The sequence below is a fragment of the Rhinopithecus bieti genome, unplaced genomic scaffold, assembly GCF_001698545.2.
Source record: "Rhinopithecus bieti isolate Rb0 unplaced genomic scaffold, ASM169854v2 scaffold_33210, whole genome shotgun sequence".
Classification (NCBI taxonomy): domain Eukaryota; kingdom Metazoa; phylum Chordata; class Mammalia; order Primates; family Cercopithecidae; genus Rhinopithecus; species Rhinopithecus bieti.
Window position 1 is genome coordinate 1,440,621 of NW_016814226.1, and position 19,578 is coordinate 1,460,198.

The window sequence follows — 19,578 nt, forward strand, 5'->3', positions numbered from 1 at the left end:
CCCGGCTAGTTTTTTGTATTTTTCAGTAGAGACGGGGTTTCACCGTGTTAGCCAGGATGGTCTCGATCTCCTGACCTCGTGATCCGCCCATCTCGGCCTCCCAAAGTGCTGGGATTACAGGCTTGAGCCACCGCGCCCGGCTGGATTCGAGTATATTTTCGTTTTCTTTATTTTATTTTATTTATTTATTGAGACGGAATCTTGCTCTGTTGCCCAGGCTGGAGTGCAGTGGCATGAACTCAGCTCACTGCAAGCTCCTCCTCCCAGGTTCATGCCATTCTCCTGCCTTGGCCTCCTGAGTAGCTGGGACTACAGACGCCCACCATCATGCCCGGCTAATTTTTTCCTTGTATTTTTTAGTAGAGACGGGGTTTCACCATGTTAAGCCAGGATGGTCTCGATTTCCTGATCTCTTGACCTGCCCGCCTTGGCCTCCCAAAGTGCTGGGATTACAGGCATGAGCCACCGCGCCTGGCCTATATTTTCATTTTCTATGACCTGTCTTGGGAAGAAACAGGAGCAGGTGAAAGGAGGGAAGCAGAAAGAAGGTCAGAAAGAGAGAGAGAGAAGCTACACCTGAAGCCTGCTTCCAAGGCGCCAACATGGTAACACAGGACTGTCTTTCCCCTTTATTGCTCTGAAGCTGTTTCCACACTGCTTCAGGAACCAAGGAAGAAAGGTCAAATACTGTAACAAAAGATACGCTCATCGTTTCCGTCACTGAGGAAATCACCAGGGTGATGGGGATTGTGAGCCAGGCACGGCGGAGGAAAACCAACATATAAATATCATCATCTCACAAGGGTCCTTGCAGATGATCAAGTGAAGATGAATCACCAGATGGGCTCTAATCCAACATGACTGTGTCCTTGTGAAGTCTGGACTCACACACACACAGCCTAGTAGAGATGGAGGCAGAGACGGGGCAATGCTTCTACAGGCCGAGGAACACGGAAGATTTGCTGGCAAACCCCAGGAGCCCGGAGAGACGCAGGAAATAGATTTGCCCGCGCAGACTCCAAACAGAAATGAACCTGGCCTATACCTTGATTTGGATTTCTGGCCTCCTGATGAAATCCTAATCCCCAGTACACAGGGGTATTACAAGGACATGGTCATCTTGGATTACAGCCCGCTCTGGTGATTCATCTTCACTTGATCATCTGCAAAGACCCTCGTGAGATGACGATATTTATCAATTGGTTTTCCTCCGCCGTGCCTGGCTCACAATTCCCAACAATCTTGTTATTTCTCTCCGAACGGTAAGAGAAGACATTTCTGTTGTTCTGAGCCCTCCAGCTTGTGGAACTTTGTGCTGGCAGCCCCAGGACACCGCAGTGTCCTCTCCCTGTCTCTTCTGCCTAGTGGGTCTTCTCTTCCTTTACTGAAAGGAAAAGGGCATTTGATCCTTGTTCCAGGTCAAATGTCCCTTCCCTGCAAGCCTCCTCTGCCCACCCACAGCACTTCTCCCCCCACCCCATCCACATGGTCCCTGTCCCTCCCCCATGCTGGCCACACTACATGGCCACTGTGTCCTGTGACCACGTTCTCCTTGACCACAAACTCCTGGAGGACAAAGCTCTGTGCCCTTGGTCTTCACGCCCGACTGAGGACTGGGCCTGGCACCAACTCAGCCAACAGAAGCATTTACTGCATTGGGGGGACTGGGGGCCAGCCAGCACAAAGGGAGACAGAAAAACCATCTCAACCCACACACCCAGAGCTGAACCCTCTTCTCCCCAGGCGCCACCCTCTACTGGCACCTGTCTCTGCTGAGTGACCCACCATGGCCTGGCAGGACACTCTGCCTTCACTCCTCCTACTTCATTTTTTACTTTTTTTGAGACAGAGTCTCGCTCTGTCGCCCAGGCTGGAGTGCAGTGGCATGATCTCTGCCCACTGCAACCTCCGCCTCCCGCGTTCAAGTGATCCTCGTGTCTCAGCCTCCCAAATAGCAGGGATTACAGGTGCCCACCACCATGCCCCACTCATTTTTGTATTTTTAGTAGAGATGGGGTTTCACCATGTTGGCCAGGCTGGTCTTGAACTCCTGACCTCAGGTGATCTGCCTGCTCTGGTCTCCCAAAGCACTGGGATTACAGGCGTGAGCCACTGCACCTGGCCTACTCCTCCTACTTCTTCAAGACTGGGGCTTCTGGCTGTGAGCATCTCAGAAATCTGTTTGCTTCTCTCCTAAGTCACCGCCCCACTGCCTGTGCCTTCTCCATCTCCAGCACCTGCTGAGCAGCCATCAGCCAGAGGCAACGCCTGTGACATCACAGCTCAAAACCCTGCCTGGATATTTAGGCTGGGCATGGTGGCTCACACCTGTAATCTACTAAATTGGGATTACACCTGTAATCCCAGCTACTCAGGAGGCTGAGACAGGAGAATCGCTTGAACCTAAGAGATGGAGGTTGCAGTGAGCCGAGATTGTGCCACTGCACTCCAGCCTGGGCAACAGAGCAAGACTCTGTCTTTAAAACAAAACAAAACAAAACAGCTTTGCCTGGCCTCCCTCGGGATGAAGCCTTTTCCTCTGCTTCCAACACCTGCGAGGCCTCCCTCCCCTCCTCTCCCCCTCCCTGGCACCCCACACTGTCCCCAGGGCCTGCTTTTCTGCTGACCTCATGGTACCGGCCTGCAAGCCATTTCCTGGGGCCTCCCCATCGCCTCTTCCAGAAACAACTCCTGGAGCTCCCCTTGGAGGTCAGGCCAATGACCTGTCCCCCGCATCGCCCTCCATCCTCTAAGCTTCCCGTGGGTAGGGACAATTCCCAGTTCAGAAGGGCTTCCCCTGCCCTGGGGCTGGCTCTTGGCAGAAGCTCTACAACAGATCGGCCACGTTCGTGTGACTTGATTCTCTCCGACTTTCAGGACGTCCTGAGGCCGCACCCACGTGGCAATGGTGTCTGTCGCGCTGCCCCCTGGATTCGGCACCACTAGCGGAGCCGAGCAGAGCCCAGGGCTCCAAAGTGTGGGGAAAAGGCTGCGCCGCTCCCGGGGTGGCCCCACACCCCTTGTCTGAGTGTGAGCGGCGGCGCGGGACGGAGATGGCTCCGCCTGGGACCAGCAGGCCTCGGGCATCCGGGCCGCCGGGGCCGCGCTCCAGGCCGGGGCGGGGCGGGGACGGGAGGCGGGGCGGCGGGGGGCCGCGCCCTGGCCACTCCCTGGGGCGACCTCGGCTCGCGGCCCTCCACAACCCGAGCTGCGCCAGCCGCCGGCCCACGCGCGGCCCATGTCTCCGCGCCCGCGCTCGCCCACCCCGCGGCCCGCAGGATCTGAAGCCACAGCTCGCGCACGAGTCGTCTCCTGGGCAAACGCTGGCGCGCCTCACCTGGCCAGGAAGCGGAAGGGCGCGCGGAGGGTGGAGTGCGCCGCCCGCCCCGCGACCCCCTGTGGACCTGCGGGCTGCGCCGCCCTGGGCCCGGCGCCCACGGGGCCGCCCGCCGACCGCTCCGCCCCCGCGCGCTGCGCGCCTTCGGGATACGGCCCAGGCCCTATCCCGTAAGCACGCCCGGGACCTGGCGCGTGGGGCCGCGGTGGCCTCAGGAGTCTGCCAAACGCGCGTGCGGGCGCCTGCGCGGCGGGGACCTCGGGCCACCGTGCGGAGCCCTCGCTTGCTCCGGCCGCCGGGTGTTTAGCTCTTCCCTGGGCAAGCGGCATCGCCAGCCGCGCGGGGTGACCGTTCATTCCATGAGCAGTGACACTCACGTGTGCAGGGCACCCTGGGCAGGCATGGCCTGGGGGACCCGCTACTGGTTGTTGCGCGGGCGCCCTGCAGGGTGCGGGACTCGGGGCGTGCAGGTCTGAGGTCTGGGAGGCCTGCGAGCAAGAGTTGCAGAGATCGCATTAAAATTTAAGTTTTTATGGCGTGTGCTCACGAAACACTAGCAAGCTCGTACGTTTTAAAGAATTTGAGAGTTGCAGGGGATAGTCTGATGTCTTTAAGTGTATCGCTTGCCCAGGGCCTCCTGGGAGATACATTCTTGAATTTTCTGCTTGGGTGGGGAGGTTCTGCCCCTGGGACCGTGCGCTATAGTGAGATTTCAGATTGGTGAGAGGTGCGGGGAGCTTACAAAGAATGGAGGTGGGGAGCTGCTGTGGAAAGGCAGATGGAGAAAGGCCGGCCTCAGGTGGGTACCCGGGAAGGAGCCCTCCCTTAGTGGGTATGCAGTACGGTTTTCTTAAACCACTTGGGCCTGACATATCCCTGGGAACTCTTCCTGTGCCTCCAGGGATTAGTGTACCCCGGGCTGCAGGTCCCCCATTCATTTCTTCCCTGGGACTCTTGTATTCCTAGGGATGTGTGTGCTCTGGGAACACATGTGACAGATTTGCCTCTAGGCATGTGTGTGCCCCCATGCGCCTGCCCCCCAGGTTTTGTGTACAGTGCAGGGAACGCTTGGTTCCCCAGCCATTTTCTCCCAGGGACGCCTGTGACCCCAGGGGATGTGTGTCTTCCCGCCCGTGATCCTGTTCCAGGAGGGCAGGGTCTTGTCCCCTTCAGTGGGTCTCCTGGCGGAGAGGCCACTCTTCTCTCAAGCCTTACACTGGACGACCCACTGTGGCTTGTATTAGTCGGTGTTTGTCACCTCTTCTAAATGACATGATTAGTGGCTGTCACCCTTCTCTCTGTCATCCCTACTGTTCTTCCATGCAGTCATCAGCACCCTCACCAGAAACCATTTCGGTTCCTCTTTATGGCTTGCAACAATTATAGACGCAAGTGACACTCCCCTCACAATTCAGCCCACAGCCTGTGGTGCGCCTGCCATGGGCCAGGTGCTGCTCCGACCCTAGGAAGAAAAGAGTGGGGGTGGGATGCTTGCTTTCGTGGAACAAGGAATGAGTAAGACAAGTGGTGCTGTGATGACATGCCCCAGAGCACATAGAACAGGACGATCAGAGCCAGGGGAGGCCTCTGAGGAGGGGACACTTGAGTGGAGGCCAGAAGGAACCAGAGGAAAGTCTTTCATAGAACAGCAAGGAACCGGAATGTTCTGGGCTCTTACAGCTTATTTTAGGTGCCGTTTACGCTCTCGGAATAGGAAGAACACACACCCAAAGTAATGGACGGGGCCCAAATTCCAGAGTACACAGTGCTTCTCCTCCTCGCCTGTGAATTGATGTGTGCCTAGAAAATTCAGGCCCAGCCTGGTTTAATTCAAATGCACCAAGAATTCTAATAGCAGGAAGCATCTTGTGCTGAGTAAAGGGGTGTGGAGGCAGGAGGAGGAGCAGGAGGCTGGACACTGCTGATGCTGCTTTTGCTGGGGGTGAGCTGGGCGCCCTGCCTCGGTTCTCAGGGTTGGGGTGCCTGGCAAACAGGGCCACAAACCCTCCTTGGATCCAGGCGCAGGAATTGAGGGACAGGCTGGATTGGGAAGGGTTTAGTGGCTTCTGTGTGGTCTCCTGGGAAGTGGAGGAGCCAGGAAGACCGAATAATGAGGCCTTGAATAATTGAGAGTTGCCGGTAATTCTGCAAGCCCGTTTGCCTTGGCAACATGTGCTTCTGGCCACTCCAGGGTGAGAGAAGCCCCTGACCCTGACTTTGGGCCATCAGAGCTATGCTTGGTTGCCTACCAGAGAGTGACTGGGTGCTTGGGAGGTTTCCACGACCCTGCCTGCTGCACCATCGGCTTCATTTCCTCCTTTGTTAGAAAGTTGAGGGTGGATTCGGGAGAGCGGATGTGGCTCGGATGTGTTCCTGAGTTGAGGACTCTAAGGGAGGAGGGGAAGCTGGGGAGGGGCGGGTTCATCAGGGAGGTTCCAGCTTCAGGCAGGGGTGTGACAAGGCATAGAAGGACTTTTGAGAGGGATGGTTGGGATGAGTGACCTGGCCTGTTCCAGAGGAGAGGGGGTTAGGAAATGTGGGGCCCTGGGGTTTGGAGGAAGCAGTGCAGGAAGTGTCTGAGAATGGGCTTCACAGCGGGCGTGATTAAGGCTGATGCGCCACGGGAGGTGTGTCACGTGCTGGCCCAGGTCAGAAAACGGAACTGTGATTAACTGTAGGCATTCGCAAAATGGAAAGGAACACCGGAAACCCCCAGGGCTCCCCACAGAAGCTCTGGGGACGTGAAAGGACAGCGTGTTTCAAACCTGAGTTCAGCTTTACTGGGGCTTAGAGGGAGCCCGTGTGGAGGGAAGACCCCCCAACAGCACACAGGGTTCCCCACTGTGCCCATGGGATGGGAGGCTCCGCAGGTCCCGTGGGCCAGGATGGGGGGTCAGGGACAGCCCAGCTGCTGCTGGAAATCCTCAGAGGCGGATGGCCTGCCCCGGCCAGCGAGGCCCTGCGTGGAAGAGGTTGGGTGGAGAGCTCCACACATTTGCCACAAGAGGCCTGTTCTGTGCTGTGCTAGGCCCTGGACCTCAAGTGCCACTGCCCAGTGGCCAGGATCAGGTTTCTCAGAGAGAGCTGAAGCCAGCAGGGCCAGAGCAGCCAGTCTGGAGGTTCTGTCCCTCTTTTATGAGCAACATGTTCAGGAAGTTTCTATCCCCTGATTACCTTAAAAAAATATGTGTGGGCTAGGCGAGGTGACTCATGCATGTAATCCCAGCACTCTGGGAGGCCGAGTTGGGTGGATCACCTGAGGTCGGGAGTTCGAGAGCAGCCTGGTCAACATGGTGAAACCCCATGTCTGCTAAAATTCCAAAAATTAGCCGGGCATGGTGGCATGCACCTGTAATCCCAGCTACGTGGGAAGCTGAGGCAGGAGAATCGCTTGAACCTGGGAGGCGGAGATTGCAGTCAACTGAGATTGCGTCACTGCACTGCAGCCTGGGCAACAGAGCGAGACTCTGTATCAAATATATATGTGTGTGTGTGTGTATATATATATTCACATATATATTTACGTATTTTTTAAAGCAGTTTCAGGTTTACAGTGAAATCCAGCAAAGAATACAAAGTGTCCCCACCTATCCCTTCTCACCTCCATCAGTGCCCCCAGGCTGTGTGGTAGAGTCATGAGCCAACATTGAGACATCATTGTCTCCGCAAGCTCATAGTTTACATTAGGGATCGCTCTTGCCGTTGGACATTCTGTGGTTCTGGATGGATGTAGAGTGACATGGACCCACCATTACAGTCGCCTCTGGAGGAGTGTCGCTGACCCCAGAATCCTCTCTCTGTTGCCTGTGTATCCCTCCACTTCCCCAAACCCCTGGCAACCACGGATTGTTTTTTTGGTTTGTGTGTTTGTTTTTTTTTTTACTATATCCATATTTTTGCCTTTTCTAGACTATCATATAGTTGTGATCATACAGCATACAGTAGCGTTTCCAGATTGGCTTCTTCCACTCAGTCATATACATTGAAGGCCCTTCCATGTCTTCTCATGGCTTGGTAGCTCATTCCTTTTTAGACTGAATAATATTCTGTTGTCTGAATGTGCCAGTTTGTTGATCCATTCACCTGCTGAAGGACATCTTGGTTGCTTCCAAGTTTTAGCAGTTATGAATAAAGCTGCTGTGTACATCCGCGTGTGGGTTTTTATGTGTAGATAAGGTTTTAATTCATTTGAGCTTGATGGCTGGATCGTATGGTAAGAGCGTGTCTCGTTTTGGAAGAAACTACCAAACTCTTCCAAGGTGGCTGTGCCACTTTTATTCACCGGCGGCGAACGAGAGTTCCTGCCGCTCCGCACCCTCGCCAGCATTTGGTGGTGTCAGTGTTCTGGATTTTGGAGTTCTGATAGGTGTATCGTGGTGTCTCGTTGCTGTTTCAATTTGCATTTCCCTGATAATGTATGAAGTGGAGCATCTCTTCATATGTTTATTTGCCATCTGTGTATCTTCTTCGGTGAAGTGTCTGTTAAGGTCATTGGCTCATTTGTATTTTATTTATTTTTATTTTATTTTATTTTTGAGACAGGGTCTCACTGTAGCCCAGGCTGGAGTGCAGTGGCACAATCCTGGCTCACTGCAGTCTCAACCTCCTGGGGCTCAATTGATCCTCATGCCTCAGCCTCTGGAGTAGTTGGGACTACAGGCATATACCCCCATGCCCAGCTAATTTTTGTATTTTTTGTAGAGATGGGTTCTCGCTATGTTGCCCAGGCTGGTCTCAAACTCCTGGGCTCAGGAGATCCACCTGCCTCGGCCTCCCAAAGTGCTGGGATTACATGCGTGAGCCACAGTGCGCAGCCTTGGCCTATTTTTAAATCTGCTTGTTTGTTTCCTTACTGTTGGGTTGGAAGAGTTCTTCATATATTTTGGATACAAGTCATGTGTTTTGCAAATATTTTCTCCTAGCCAGCGGCTTGTCTTCCCCTTCTCTTGATCCTGATATCTCCTAAGCACTTGATGTAGAAATAGTGATTAATGAGCAAGATATTGAGACCTCATCAACTAGATCTAAAGAAATCAGTAGGCCAGACACATAATCCCAGCACTTTGGGAGGCTGAGGCAGGTGGATCACCTGAGGCCAGGAGTTTGAGACCGGCCTGGCCAACATGGGGAAACCCCGTCTCTACTAAAAATATAAAAATTAGCCGGGCGCTGTGTCTCATGCCTGTAATCCCAGCACTTTGGGAGGCTGAAGTGGGCAGATCATCTGAGGTCAGGAGTTTGAGACCAGCCTGGCCAACATGATGAAACCCTATCTCTACTAAAAATGCAAAAATTAGCCGGGCATGGTGGTGCACGCCTGTAATCCCAGCTACTCAGGAGACTGAGGCAGAAGAATCACTTGAACCCTGGAGGAGCTTGCAGTGAGCTGAGATCATGCTGTTGCACTCCAGCCTGGGCGACAGAGTGAGTCTCCGTCTCAAAAAGAGAGAGAGAGAGAGAAAAAAAAAAAGATAGAAATCACTAGGTAGCTGCAACATTGAACTGAAGGTTGAAAGTATTAAGTTTCTTTGTGGACTTTAAATAACCTTCAGGAGAGAAATCTCAAGGCCTTAAACCAGCAACTGATAATTTCCTTCAGGGTGTCCATCTTTTACACAGAGCCATCAGTTATGTAGACGATGGGTTGACCCCAAACACTAAGACGCACCAGTGAAGGGAGGTGAGCTGTGGCTCAGGCCTCACTCAGGATGGTTCGAGGGGCAGGCAGATGCGGAGACTGATCCATGGGAGTCTTACCACCCAGACTTGAGGTTTTGGGCCTCCCTGGAGGAAGTGGTCCTGGCTGAGTGTCTAGGATGGCTGGAAATCAGCCCAGCGATGGGGAAGGGGCCCCTGAGAAGACCCCCAGGAAGGCTCCCAGTGGCTGAGCCACGGTGTAGCCTGTGGGCTGTGGCCAGCCCTGACTGGGGACCTGAGAGGTGAGCAGCCCTGGTGTCCTGCAAGCACGGGAACTTGGAACCCTTGCTGGGGTTTGGCAGGGGTGGCCGATTTCAGTGGGGCTTTAGGGAGTGGGGAATGGACAGAATGGGGGAACGGCGGGGAGGCAGGCAGACAGGCAGGAATGTGGCGTGGGGCAGAGGCCACGCCCCGAGGAGGCGGCGTGGGTGGATGCAGGCGTGTCGGTGATTTCCACACTGTTTTCTAGCCGGCTCCAGCCCCTCTGATGCTGACCTTCACAAATGAAAGAGGACCCAGATCCTTGTTTGTGGGAGGGGTGAGAAAGGATTTGCAGGGAGTGTGGTTTCTTTTGGATGATTTTTCAGACTCCTCATTTCTAGGCCCTCTGTGCTCACATGACCCCTCTGATGGTGTCAGGGCTGGTAGAACGGTGGCTGTGGCGTGTCGGGAAGGCCAGCGGGCCTCCTAGCCAACGCAGAGGGGGAGTGGCTGGTCCGAAGTTGGGGGATTTGGCAGGTGAGGGACCAGGGCCGTGGTCACTCTGGTTTCTGTGGGGAAGAGGGGATGGTGGAGGTCCTGTTTGGAGCTGTTGTGTTGTGAGGCTCTTTACAGACCCTGCCAACGAAGAGAAAGACAATTCCACACCCCTTTCTCTAAATCCAGACCTCCTTCGAGCAGAGGCTGCCTCCATTGGGGGATGGACAGCTGTTGGTCTGAGAAGGAAAGGCACAGTGAGGTCACCGTGACGCTGCCCAGCGCCTACATGGGAGACACTCCTCGGGGAGGTGGGTGGAACTCCCTGGAGACCATTTTCCAGTGAGGGCCTCTTTTCTCTTGAGCTGAGAGGAAGTGGGTGGCTCAGCTACATTTCCTTTGATTATTATTCTGACTATAATCTTCAAACCCTAAATTTCTCATTGTATGTTCTGCCCATGCATTCTGTTGTCTGGGGCAGCAAAGTCGACCTACACCATGTGGGTTTTTTTTTTTTTTTTCTCCTTGAAGGCCCATTAAGAGCTCGCGGAAACTCTGCTTCTGTAGAAAAGGTAAAAGCACTGCTTGGCCACAAGTGATGACTCTTCCCTGCCTTTCAGGGCTTGGGGAGGAAGGGCAGGTTCTCAGTGATTCTCCCAGCACCTTGGTTACAGACCTTCCAGCAGAGTCAGATCACCTTGGCAACCCCACACTCATCAAAGGGGCTCTGCCTTGATTCCTGCCCCACCGCTGTGGAATTAATGTTGATTGCACATCCTGAAGTTGCTTACCCTCGTGCTCCCTGTCCAGTCAGAATAATTAAGGGGTGTTTATTGGATGTAAGTGGGTTCATCCCTGCTGCGACTATGGATTTTAAGTGCTCCGTTGGACCGATTCCTCCCTGCTGTGGTTGGCACGGGGCAGGCACCTTTACCTAGCCGTTTTCTTCTTTTCAAATACGTGGTTCCATCACATAAAAGATACGCCCTAACAAAATGTCTCTGCCTTAGCTGTACATGTTACACTTTAGGTTTCAGGCGACAAATTGGTTTATCTCCTAATATATTTGCTATTTATTGCATCACATAGAGGCTGCAAAGCAGATTTGGAGGACATTATAAGCATATGTTGGCTCAGTGGTGGTAATCTGCTTCTCCATACTAATTGCTGTCTTGATAAAAGAATGCAGACACAGTGCAATCAATCCGAGAAGTGTTCTGTGGCTTTGCATCATTGTGATACCTCAGGCTGACATATTCAAATGACAGCCTTCCCCCTGGTTACAAGAAAAGATGGAATGAGTAACAGTTTTGGTCTTGTCCAGTCTTGAGGGCTCCCAGCATCTGGGGAGTAACTTGATCAACCCTGGGAAACCAGCGGAGTCTTTTACCTCCTCTGACGTTCTGACTGAGAGTATCTGGGCTGTGGGGAGTGAACACACCCTTTGAGGCTGTGTGTGTTAAAGCTTGGGGGCTCGTTTCAACATTTCTAATATGGGAAATTGTGGGCAGATCCCAGCTTTGCGTTTCTGAGCTGCTGAGTTTGCCCTGGTTCAGAGAATGTGCGGCGGGGTGGTGCAGCCTGCCTCCTTGTGCCGGATCTGTTGCTTCTTCTCTCTAAGCCTCTCTTCCTTATGGTCCCTTGTGGAGCAAAGCAGCACTTGCCGTGTGAGGAAGTGAAGCCTTATCAGCAATTGAGTGAGCGCTCAATCAGAATTTGTTATGGATGAATGTGGATGACTGGAGGCATCGACACAGACTCCAGACTCCAGAGCTGGGATGTGGTAAAGCAGAAGTGGCAAGTCAGCTCAGTTTAGGACAACTGCCTAACCCTGTGTTGAGAAGGATTCTTTGGCTGAGTCTGGGCTTAGGGAAAAAGAATGCTGGGACCAGTCAGCCAGACTAACAGTGTGTTTGAGGGTTAGTTGCTGTGTGGCTGTCATCCCCAGAAATGAAGCCTTTTCCAGGTCTAGTGCTGGCTCATTTCAGCAGCACTGGCTGCTTTATTCCCATTGAGTGTCACGCAACAGCTAGTTGGCTGTTGGAAACAAAAGTTGTGTAAATCCTTTAAGATATTGCAATGAGAATGTTGGTATCTTAACTCTTCCCCTTGCCGTCTATGACTAGGAAGCATCCCCAATACTAGATTTTTTTTTTTTTTTTTCTGAGACAGAGTCCTGCTCTGTTGCCTAGGCTGAACTACAGTGGCATGATCTCGGCTCACTGCAACCTTTACCTTCTGGGTTCAAGCGAGCACATCCCGCCAATTTTTTATATTTTTAGTAAAGACAGGGTTTCATCATGTTGGCCAGGCTGGTCTCAAACTCCTGACCTCAACTGATCCGCCCGCCTCGGCCTCCCAAAGTGCCGGGATTACAGGCATAAGCCACCACTCCCAGCCCCCAATACTCTTTTGAGGTATACTTGGCTGAGTAATCCGCTTTGCGTATGCGGAGAAACAGGTGTTTCCAAGCTGGAATTCCTTGTACCCAGAATTTGAGGGCATCTCAGATGGGCACCAGGAGGCATTCTTGCCTTCCTCACCAGCCTGTGGCATCAGAGAACATTTGGCAGTCTCTGAGTGGGAGTTCTTTATGCTTGCCTGTTAGTAGTTGGAGGCATGCTCCTTTAAGCTTTGCCATTTGAAATGATGAGCTTGGTTTTGGCCTTTGAACCTTTACCTGCCAGCTACCCACAGTCAATCAGTAATGTTGATTTCCCCAAGCAACGCCATCTTAGGAATTTCTTTGCTTGTTCTCTTACAAAGTCATGCATTACTATACTTGTTTTCATTTGAAAAATGACAATTTCACAGAATCTAGCCTTGAATGTTAAGCTATTAAAAAGTTAAAGAGGGAGTGAAAATTTTGGCACTCCTAGGGCCTGCGTACGTTGCTTGCTCCAATCCAGACACTCCCGGAAGCAGCTGTCTCAGCAGAGCCCTGTCTGCCCTTGTTGTTTTCTGCTTCTCAAGTTACTCCAGACTCCAGGGAACTGGAAATGACCAGGCCCCACTTTACACATGAGGATAGAGTGCCCCTGACAAGGCTGGAGAAAGGGGGAGGTCCGGGGCGGGGCCTCATGCACATATGGTGTTCAGAATTTATTTTTGCTATAAATGGAATGTATATATATATGAATATACAAATAAAAATATATAAAGAATATATGTATAAAGAATATAAAGAATACTTCTAGAATTGATTGCACTGTGTCTGCATTCTTTTACTGCAACAGCAATTATAATTATAATTATAAAGAATATATATATTCTTTATACATATATTCTTTATGAATATATATTTGAGATGGGGTCTTTATACATATATATGTTTGAGATAGGGGTCTTTATACATATATATGTTTGAGATGGGGGTCTTTATACATATATAGATGTTTGAGATGGAGCTCTTTATGCATATATATCTTTGAGATGGGGGTCTTTATATATATATATATGTTTGAGATGTGGTCTTTATACATATATAGATGTTTGAGATGGGGGTCTTTATACATATATATGTTTGAGATGGTGGTCTTTATACATATATATGTTTGAGATGGTGGTCTTTATACATATATAGATGTTTGAGATGGGGGTCTTTATACATATATATATTTGAGATGGGGGTCTTTATACATATATATACGTTTGAGATGGGGGTCTTGCTGTGTTGCCCAGGCTGGAGTGCAGTGGCTGTTCACAGGCCAGATCATCAGACAGTGTAGCCTTGAACTCCTGGCCTCAAGGGATCCTTCTGCCTTAGCCTCCCGAGTAGCTGAGACAACAGGTGCACACCACCAAGGCCAGCTCTTAAGAAACATCTGGCTCAAAGCTTAATTTGAAGTGTCTTCATCCCTATCTTTTTTCTTTTTGTTTCAAAATTAATAGAATTGACCCTTGAGCAGCACAGGGTTAAGAGGCACTGACCCCCCATGCAGTTGGAAATCCACGTGTAACGGTTTTCTTTTTTTTTTGAGATGGAGTTTCGCTCTTGTCACCTAGGCTGGAGTGCAGTGGTGTGATCTCGGCTCACTGCAACCGCTGCCTCCCAGGTTCAAGTGCTTCTCCTGCCTCAGCTTTCCGAGTATCTGGGATTACAGGCGTGCACCACCACGCCCAGCTAATTTTTGTATTATTAGTAGAGACAGGGTTTCACCATGTTGGCCAGGCTGGTCTCAAACTCCTGACCTCAGGTGATCCTCCCGCCTCGGTCTCCCAAAGTGCTGGGATTACAGGCCTGAGCCACTGCGCCCGGCCACCATGTGTAACTTTTGACTCCCACAAAACTTAACTGCTGATAGCCTGCTGTTGACTGGAAGCCTCGCTGATAACATAAACAATTAACAATATTTTGTATGTTCTATGCATTATGTACTGTATTCTTACTATAAAGTGAGCCTGAGGAAAGAAAAAGTTATTAGGAAAATCATAAGGAAGAGAAAATGCATTTGTAGTCCTGTGCTGTGGTTATTGATGCCGCACGTTTACAATATGTGTTTACAAGGTGAATGCTCTGAAATGGCCGGCAACTGCAGCTGCAGACCTCACCCTATCATACAACATCTCAAGCTATTCAGCTTCTTGGAATGTCAGGCTTTTCTTTTTCTTTTTTAATTTGAGATGGAGCCTGGCTGTGTTGCCCAGGCTGGAGTGGGTGTGCAGTGGTGCGATCTCGGCTCACTGCAGCCTCCGCCTCCAGGGTTCAAGCGATTCTCCTGCCTCAGCCTCCCGAGTAGCTGGGATTACAGGCGTGTGCCACCCTGCCCGGCTAATTTTTTTGTATTTTTAGTAGAAATGGGGTTTCACCGTATTAGCCAGGATGGTCTCGATCTCCTGACCTTGTGATCCACCCGCCTCGGCCTCCCAAAGTGCTGGGATTACAAGTGTGAGTCACTGTGCCCGGCCGTCAAGGCTTTTCTCTGCTTCTTGGGAGCACTTCCAGCATCACAAGTGGCTCTCTGTGTGGGTCCCATGGTGTTATTCAAGGTTGACGGTATTGCACTAAACATGATGAAAAATATGTGAGAACCCAAAGAGATCACTTTTTTTTTTTTTTTTTTTTACTATGATATGCAATTTACTGGAGCGGTGAACTGCTCAAGTGGAGATAACATCAAGTAATGTTCTAAGCAATGCAATGTTTTAAGCAATGCAATAGCAACAGGAGGTGGCTACTATTACAGTGGTGTGGTATGGACTGCAGTTAATTGTATGCAGTTATTATTAAATACTGCATCTTGGCCGGGCACGGTGCCTCACTCCTGTAATCCCAGCACTTTGGGAGGCCGAGGTGGGTGGATAACTTAAGGTCAGGAGTTCGACACCAGCCTGCCAACATGGTGAAACCTTGCCTATACTAAAAAGATAAAAATTAACCAGGTGTGGTGGTGGGCACCTGTAGTCGCAGCTACTTGGGAGGCTGAGGCAGGAGAATCACTTGAACCCAGGAGGCAGAGGTTGCAGTGAGCCAAAATCACGCCACTGCACTCCAGCCTGGGTGACAGAATGAGACTCTGTCTCAAAAAAACAAAAAAGAAAAAAAGAAAATAAATACAATAAAATAAATACATAGGTAGTACATCTTTACATTTGTTTACCTTTCTCTCAACTGTGAACACAGTCTGTGTTTGTGTGTGTGTGTAAGTTTTGATACATTTTAACTTTTTGTAGTAGATTTATATGTATTTTATGGTGGCAAATAATAAAATAGTATCTACGTATATTTTATGCATTTGTCACGTATCTAACTTTTCTTAATTTTAAAATATTTCTGGGCTACGTGGTTTGCAGTTTTTTCAAATTGTCACAAATCTCCAAAAAATTTTCCAGTCTGTTTATTGGAAAAAATCTGTATATAAGTGGACTCATATAATTCAAACCTGTGTTTTTCAAGACTCAACTGTAATGTCTTTCAAAGTAAAATCTAAATGAGTTTATTCTTGATATATATAAGTTTAATAGAAGGAGTGTGGTGGCTCATACCCATAATCCCAGTACTCTGGAAGGCTGAGATGGGAGGATCACTTGAGCCCAGGAGTTCAAGACCAGCCTGGGCAACATAGAGATAACCCATTTTTATTAAAAATTTTTTTAAAAAATCAGGCATGGTGGTGCACGTTTGTGGTCCCAGCTACTTGGGAGGCTCAGGTGCGAGGCTCGCTTGAGCCCAGAAGATCAAGGCTCAGTGAACCATGATTGCGCCATTGCACTCCAGCTGTGTGACAGAGTGAGTCCCTGTATCAAAATAATAATAATAATAATAATAATAATAATAATAAAGATAATCTGAGAAGTGAGGGTAAAAGTTAAAAGAAGATTAAAAACAAAAACAAATGCTTATAATCCCAGTATTTTGGGAGGCCAAGGTAGGAGGATCACTTGAACCCAGGAGTTTGAGACTAGTCTGGGCAATATAGTGAGACCTTATCTCTACAAAACAAAACAAAACTAAACAAAACAACAGCAAAAAAGAAAAAACAGCTGAGCATGGTGGCACCTGCCTGTAGTCCCAGCCTGGCCAACATGGTGTAAACCTTGTCTCTACCAAAAATGCAAAAATTAGCCAGGCATGGTGGCTTGTGCCTGTAGTCCCAGCTACTCGGGAGGCTGAGGTGGGAGGATCGCTTGAGCCTGGGAGGTGGAGGTTGTGGTGAGCTGAGATGGCACCACTTCACTCCAGCCTGGGTGATGGACTGAGACCCTGTCTCAAAAAAACAAAAACAGATCAGAATGGAGTCTATAATAATCACACTGTAGCTAAGACTCAGGTCCTGCTGATGACTCAGGCAGTGTGCTAGATGCTTCCTGCATTATTCCCTTGTTTACTCCTCACTCCAAGCTGGGAAGTCGGTATTATGTGGTTATTCCCATTTTGTAGATGGGCAAACACCGGCTCAGAGAGGCTCGAGGTCATTCTGCCAGCAGGTGAGTTTTAACTCCAGGTGGTGTGGCTCTTCATTGCCACTGACCCTGCTAAACTAGAAGAATGATTCAGGTGGGAGTCGTCTCCCCAGCTGGCTCCTAGTAAGCTGATATCATTCCTGGCATTTAGGCTGCACTCAGCCCCAGTGTTAGGAAGATGCGCTAGAGGAGACAAATTAGATCCTTTTTGTGCTGAATGAACTTGTTGGTGTTTATAGAAAGAAGACAGAACTCTAGTGGCTTCATGCTGCTCCAGGACCAAGTCCAGATACTCGCCAGCCACCCAGTGCCTGTCCAGTCCAACCCAGCCCGGCGCAGCTCCAGCTCCCAGCTCTTCTCCCTTGGCCTGGCCATGGGGTCTTCGTTCACTTTCTGTAGGTCCCATGATCCTCCTTGGCTCAAAGCTCTCACGCCCGCTGTTCTCTCTGCTCTGGCAACTCTCTGCCCTGTTGACTGAAATATCACGCCTCCAGCAGGGTGGGGGCTCCTCTTTGTCCATTGGCACCATTATGTCCCTGCATTCCGTTTCAGATTGTTGGCATGGTTCCTGTCTTCCTGGGGTGTGGTGTGTTCCCATTTCACTGGGAGATAGCGATGACCATTTACAGTGATCTTTGTGTATTTGCCCAGCAAGCAAGAGGCAGTCTGGTGTAGTGATTAGGGTGATTGCTCTTGAGGCCAAACTGCATGGGCTTGAACTGATCTTTCTGGGCCCTGGAGCTGTGACCCTGGGGAAGGTACTTCCTCACCCTGTGCCTCAGTTTCTTCTTCTGTGAAGCGTACTTAACTCATAGGGTCATTAGAGAATTGAGTGAGTTATTAAAGAAATGTACTTAAAACTGGACCTGGGGCTGGGCACAGTGGCTCACACCTGTAATCCCAGCACTTTGGAAGGCTGAGGCCGGTGGATCACTTGAAGTCAGCAGTTCGAGACCAGTTTGGCCAACATGGCAAAACCCCGCCTCTACTAAAAAATACAAAAATTAGCTGGTCGTGATGGAGCACTCCTGTAATCCCAGCTACTCAGGAGGCTGAGGCAGGAGAATCTCTTGAACCATTTCATGGCATGTACATTTTAACTCCAAAGAAATAAAAGAACTATAGATAAATACTGAACTCTAGTTAGTGATGTGTGTGTTTGGAGGGAAAAGTACCAATGTCTGCAACTTACTTTGAAATGCGTTAAAAAAAAGATGGTATGGTAGATGGAGTAATAGTCCCCAAAATGTCTATATTCCAATACCTGAAACCTGAGAATATGTTCTCTTATGTGATCAAAGGGAATTTGCTGGTGTGAGTGAGTTAAGAACCTTGGGATGGGATTAGCTTGTTTTATTTGGGTGGGCCCAGTGTGATTGCCAGGGTCCTTATGAGAGGGAGGCAGGAGGGTCAGAGTCAGAGACAAGTGATGATGGAGGTGGAAGTTGCAGTGATGTGGGGCCAGCAGCCAAGGAATATGGGCAGCCTCTAAAAGCCGGAAAAGCCAGGAAATTGATTTTCTCCTGGAGCTTCTAGAAGGAATGCAGCCCTGGTGACACCTTGATTTTAGCCAGTGAGACCCATTTTGGACTCCTGACATCTGGAACCACAAGATAGAAATTTGTGTCATTTGAAGTCCCAAGGTTTGTGGGAATTATTTCCAGCAGCAATTGGAAATGAAAGCTGATGGATTTCAGGATTAGAGAGAGGGGTGGATGGATGTGGAATAAAACAAGTATAGAAAAAGGTGAGTGGTGGACTGTAGGCTGTGGGTTTACAAGTGTTCACTTTAAACTTTACTTGGCTGGGAGTGGGGGCCCACACATGTAATCCCAGCACTTTGGGAGGCCGAGGCGGGTGCATCACTTGAGGTCAGGAGTTCGAGACCAATCTGGCCAACATGGTGAAACTCCGTCTCTACAAAAATACAAAAAATTAGCTGAGCACAGTGACATGGGCCTATAGTCCCAGCTACTTGGGAGGCTGAGGCAGGAGAATCACTTGAACCCGGGAGGTGGAGGTTTCAGTGAGCCAAGATCACGCCACTGCACTCCAGCTTGGGTGACAGAGCAAGACTCCCTCTCAAAAAATAAAATAAAATAAAGTTCTTTACGTGTTTCTATGTGTTTGAAACTTTTAATAATGAAGTACTGGAGGAAGTGACTGGCCCTGATACATAATAAAAGTCCTACAGGCCAGGCACAGTGGTTCATGCCTGTAATCTCAGCACTTTGGGAGGCTAAGGCAGGAGTATTGCTTGAGCCCAGGAGTTTGAGACCAGCTTAGGCTACATAGTGAGACCCCATCTCTACTAAAAAATAGAAAAAAATAGCCAGACATGGTGGCCCATGCCTGTGGCCCCAGCCTCCCTGTGCCCATGCCTGTGGTCCCAGCCTCCCTGTGCCCATGCCTGTGGTCCCAGCCTCCCTGAGCCCATGCCTGTGGTCTCAGGGAGTCTGAGGGGGAGGACGGCTTGAGCATGGAAGGCTAACGCTGCAGTGAGTTGAGATTCCACCACTGCGTTCCAGTTTGGGTGACAGAGCGAGACCCTACCTGAAAAAAAAAAATGAAAAAATAAAAAAATAGGCCGGGCGTGGTGGCTCAAGCCTGTAATCCCAGCACTTTGGGAGGCCGAGACGGGCGGATTCCGAGGTCAGGAGATCGAGACCATCCTGGCTAACACGGTGAAACCCCGTCTCTACTAAAAAATACAAAAAACTAGCCGGGTGAGGTGGCGGGCGCCTGTAGTCCCAGCTACTTGGGAGGCTGAGGCAGGAGAATGGCATAAACCCGGGAGGCGGAGCTTGCAGTGAGCTGAGATCCGGCCACTGCACTCCAGCCCAGGCAACAGAGCAAACGACAAACCACGACCAACCCCCCCCCCCCACTCTCTCCATTCTTTCTCTACTTTATTCTTTGCCCCCCCTTAAAAAAAAAAAAAAATA

At 50.3% G+C, this 19,578-nt stretch overlaps 1 protein-coding gene across 1 annotated transcript in view; it reads left to right on the forward strand.

Annotated features, from left to right (window-relative positions):
* Positions 1 to 4,054: 4,054 nt before the first annotated feature.
* Positions 4,055 to 19,578, forward strand: part of PARVB (parvin beta) — a 139,615-nt gene continuing 124,091 nt past the window's right edge. The window contains exon 1 of the mRNA XM_017850011.1: positions 4,055 to 4,136. Coding sequence (XP_017705500.1) covers positions 4,085 to 4,136 — 52 coding nt within the window. The 5' untranslated portion in view covers positions 4,055 to 4,084. The remainder of the gene's footprint in view (positions 4,137 to 19,578) is intronic.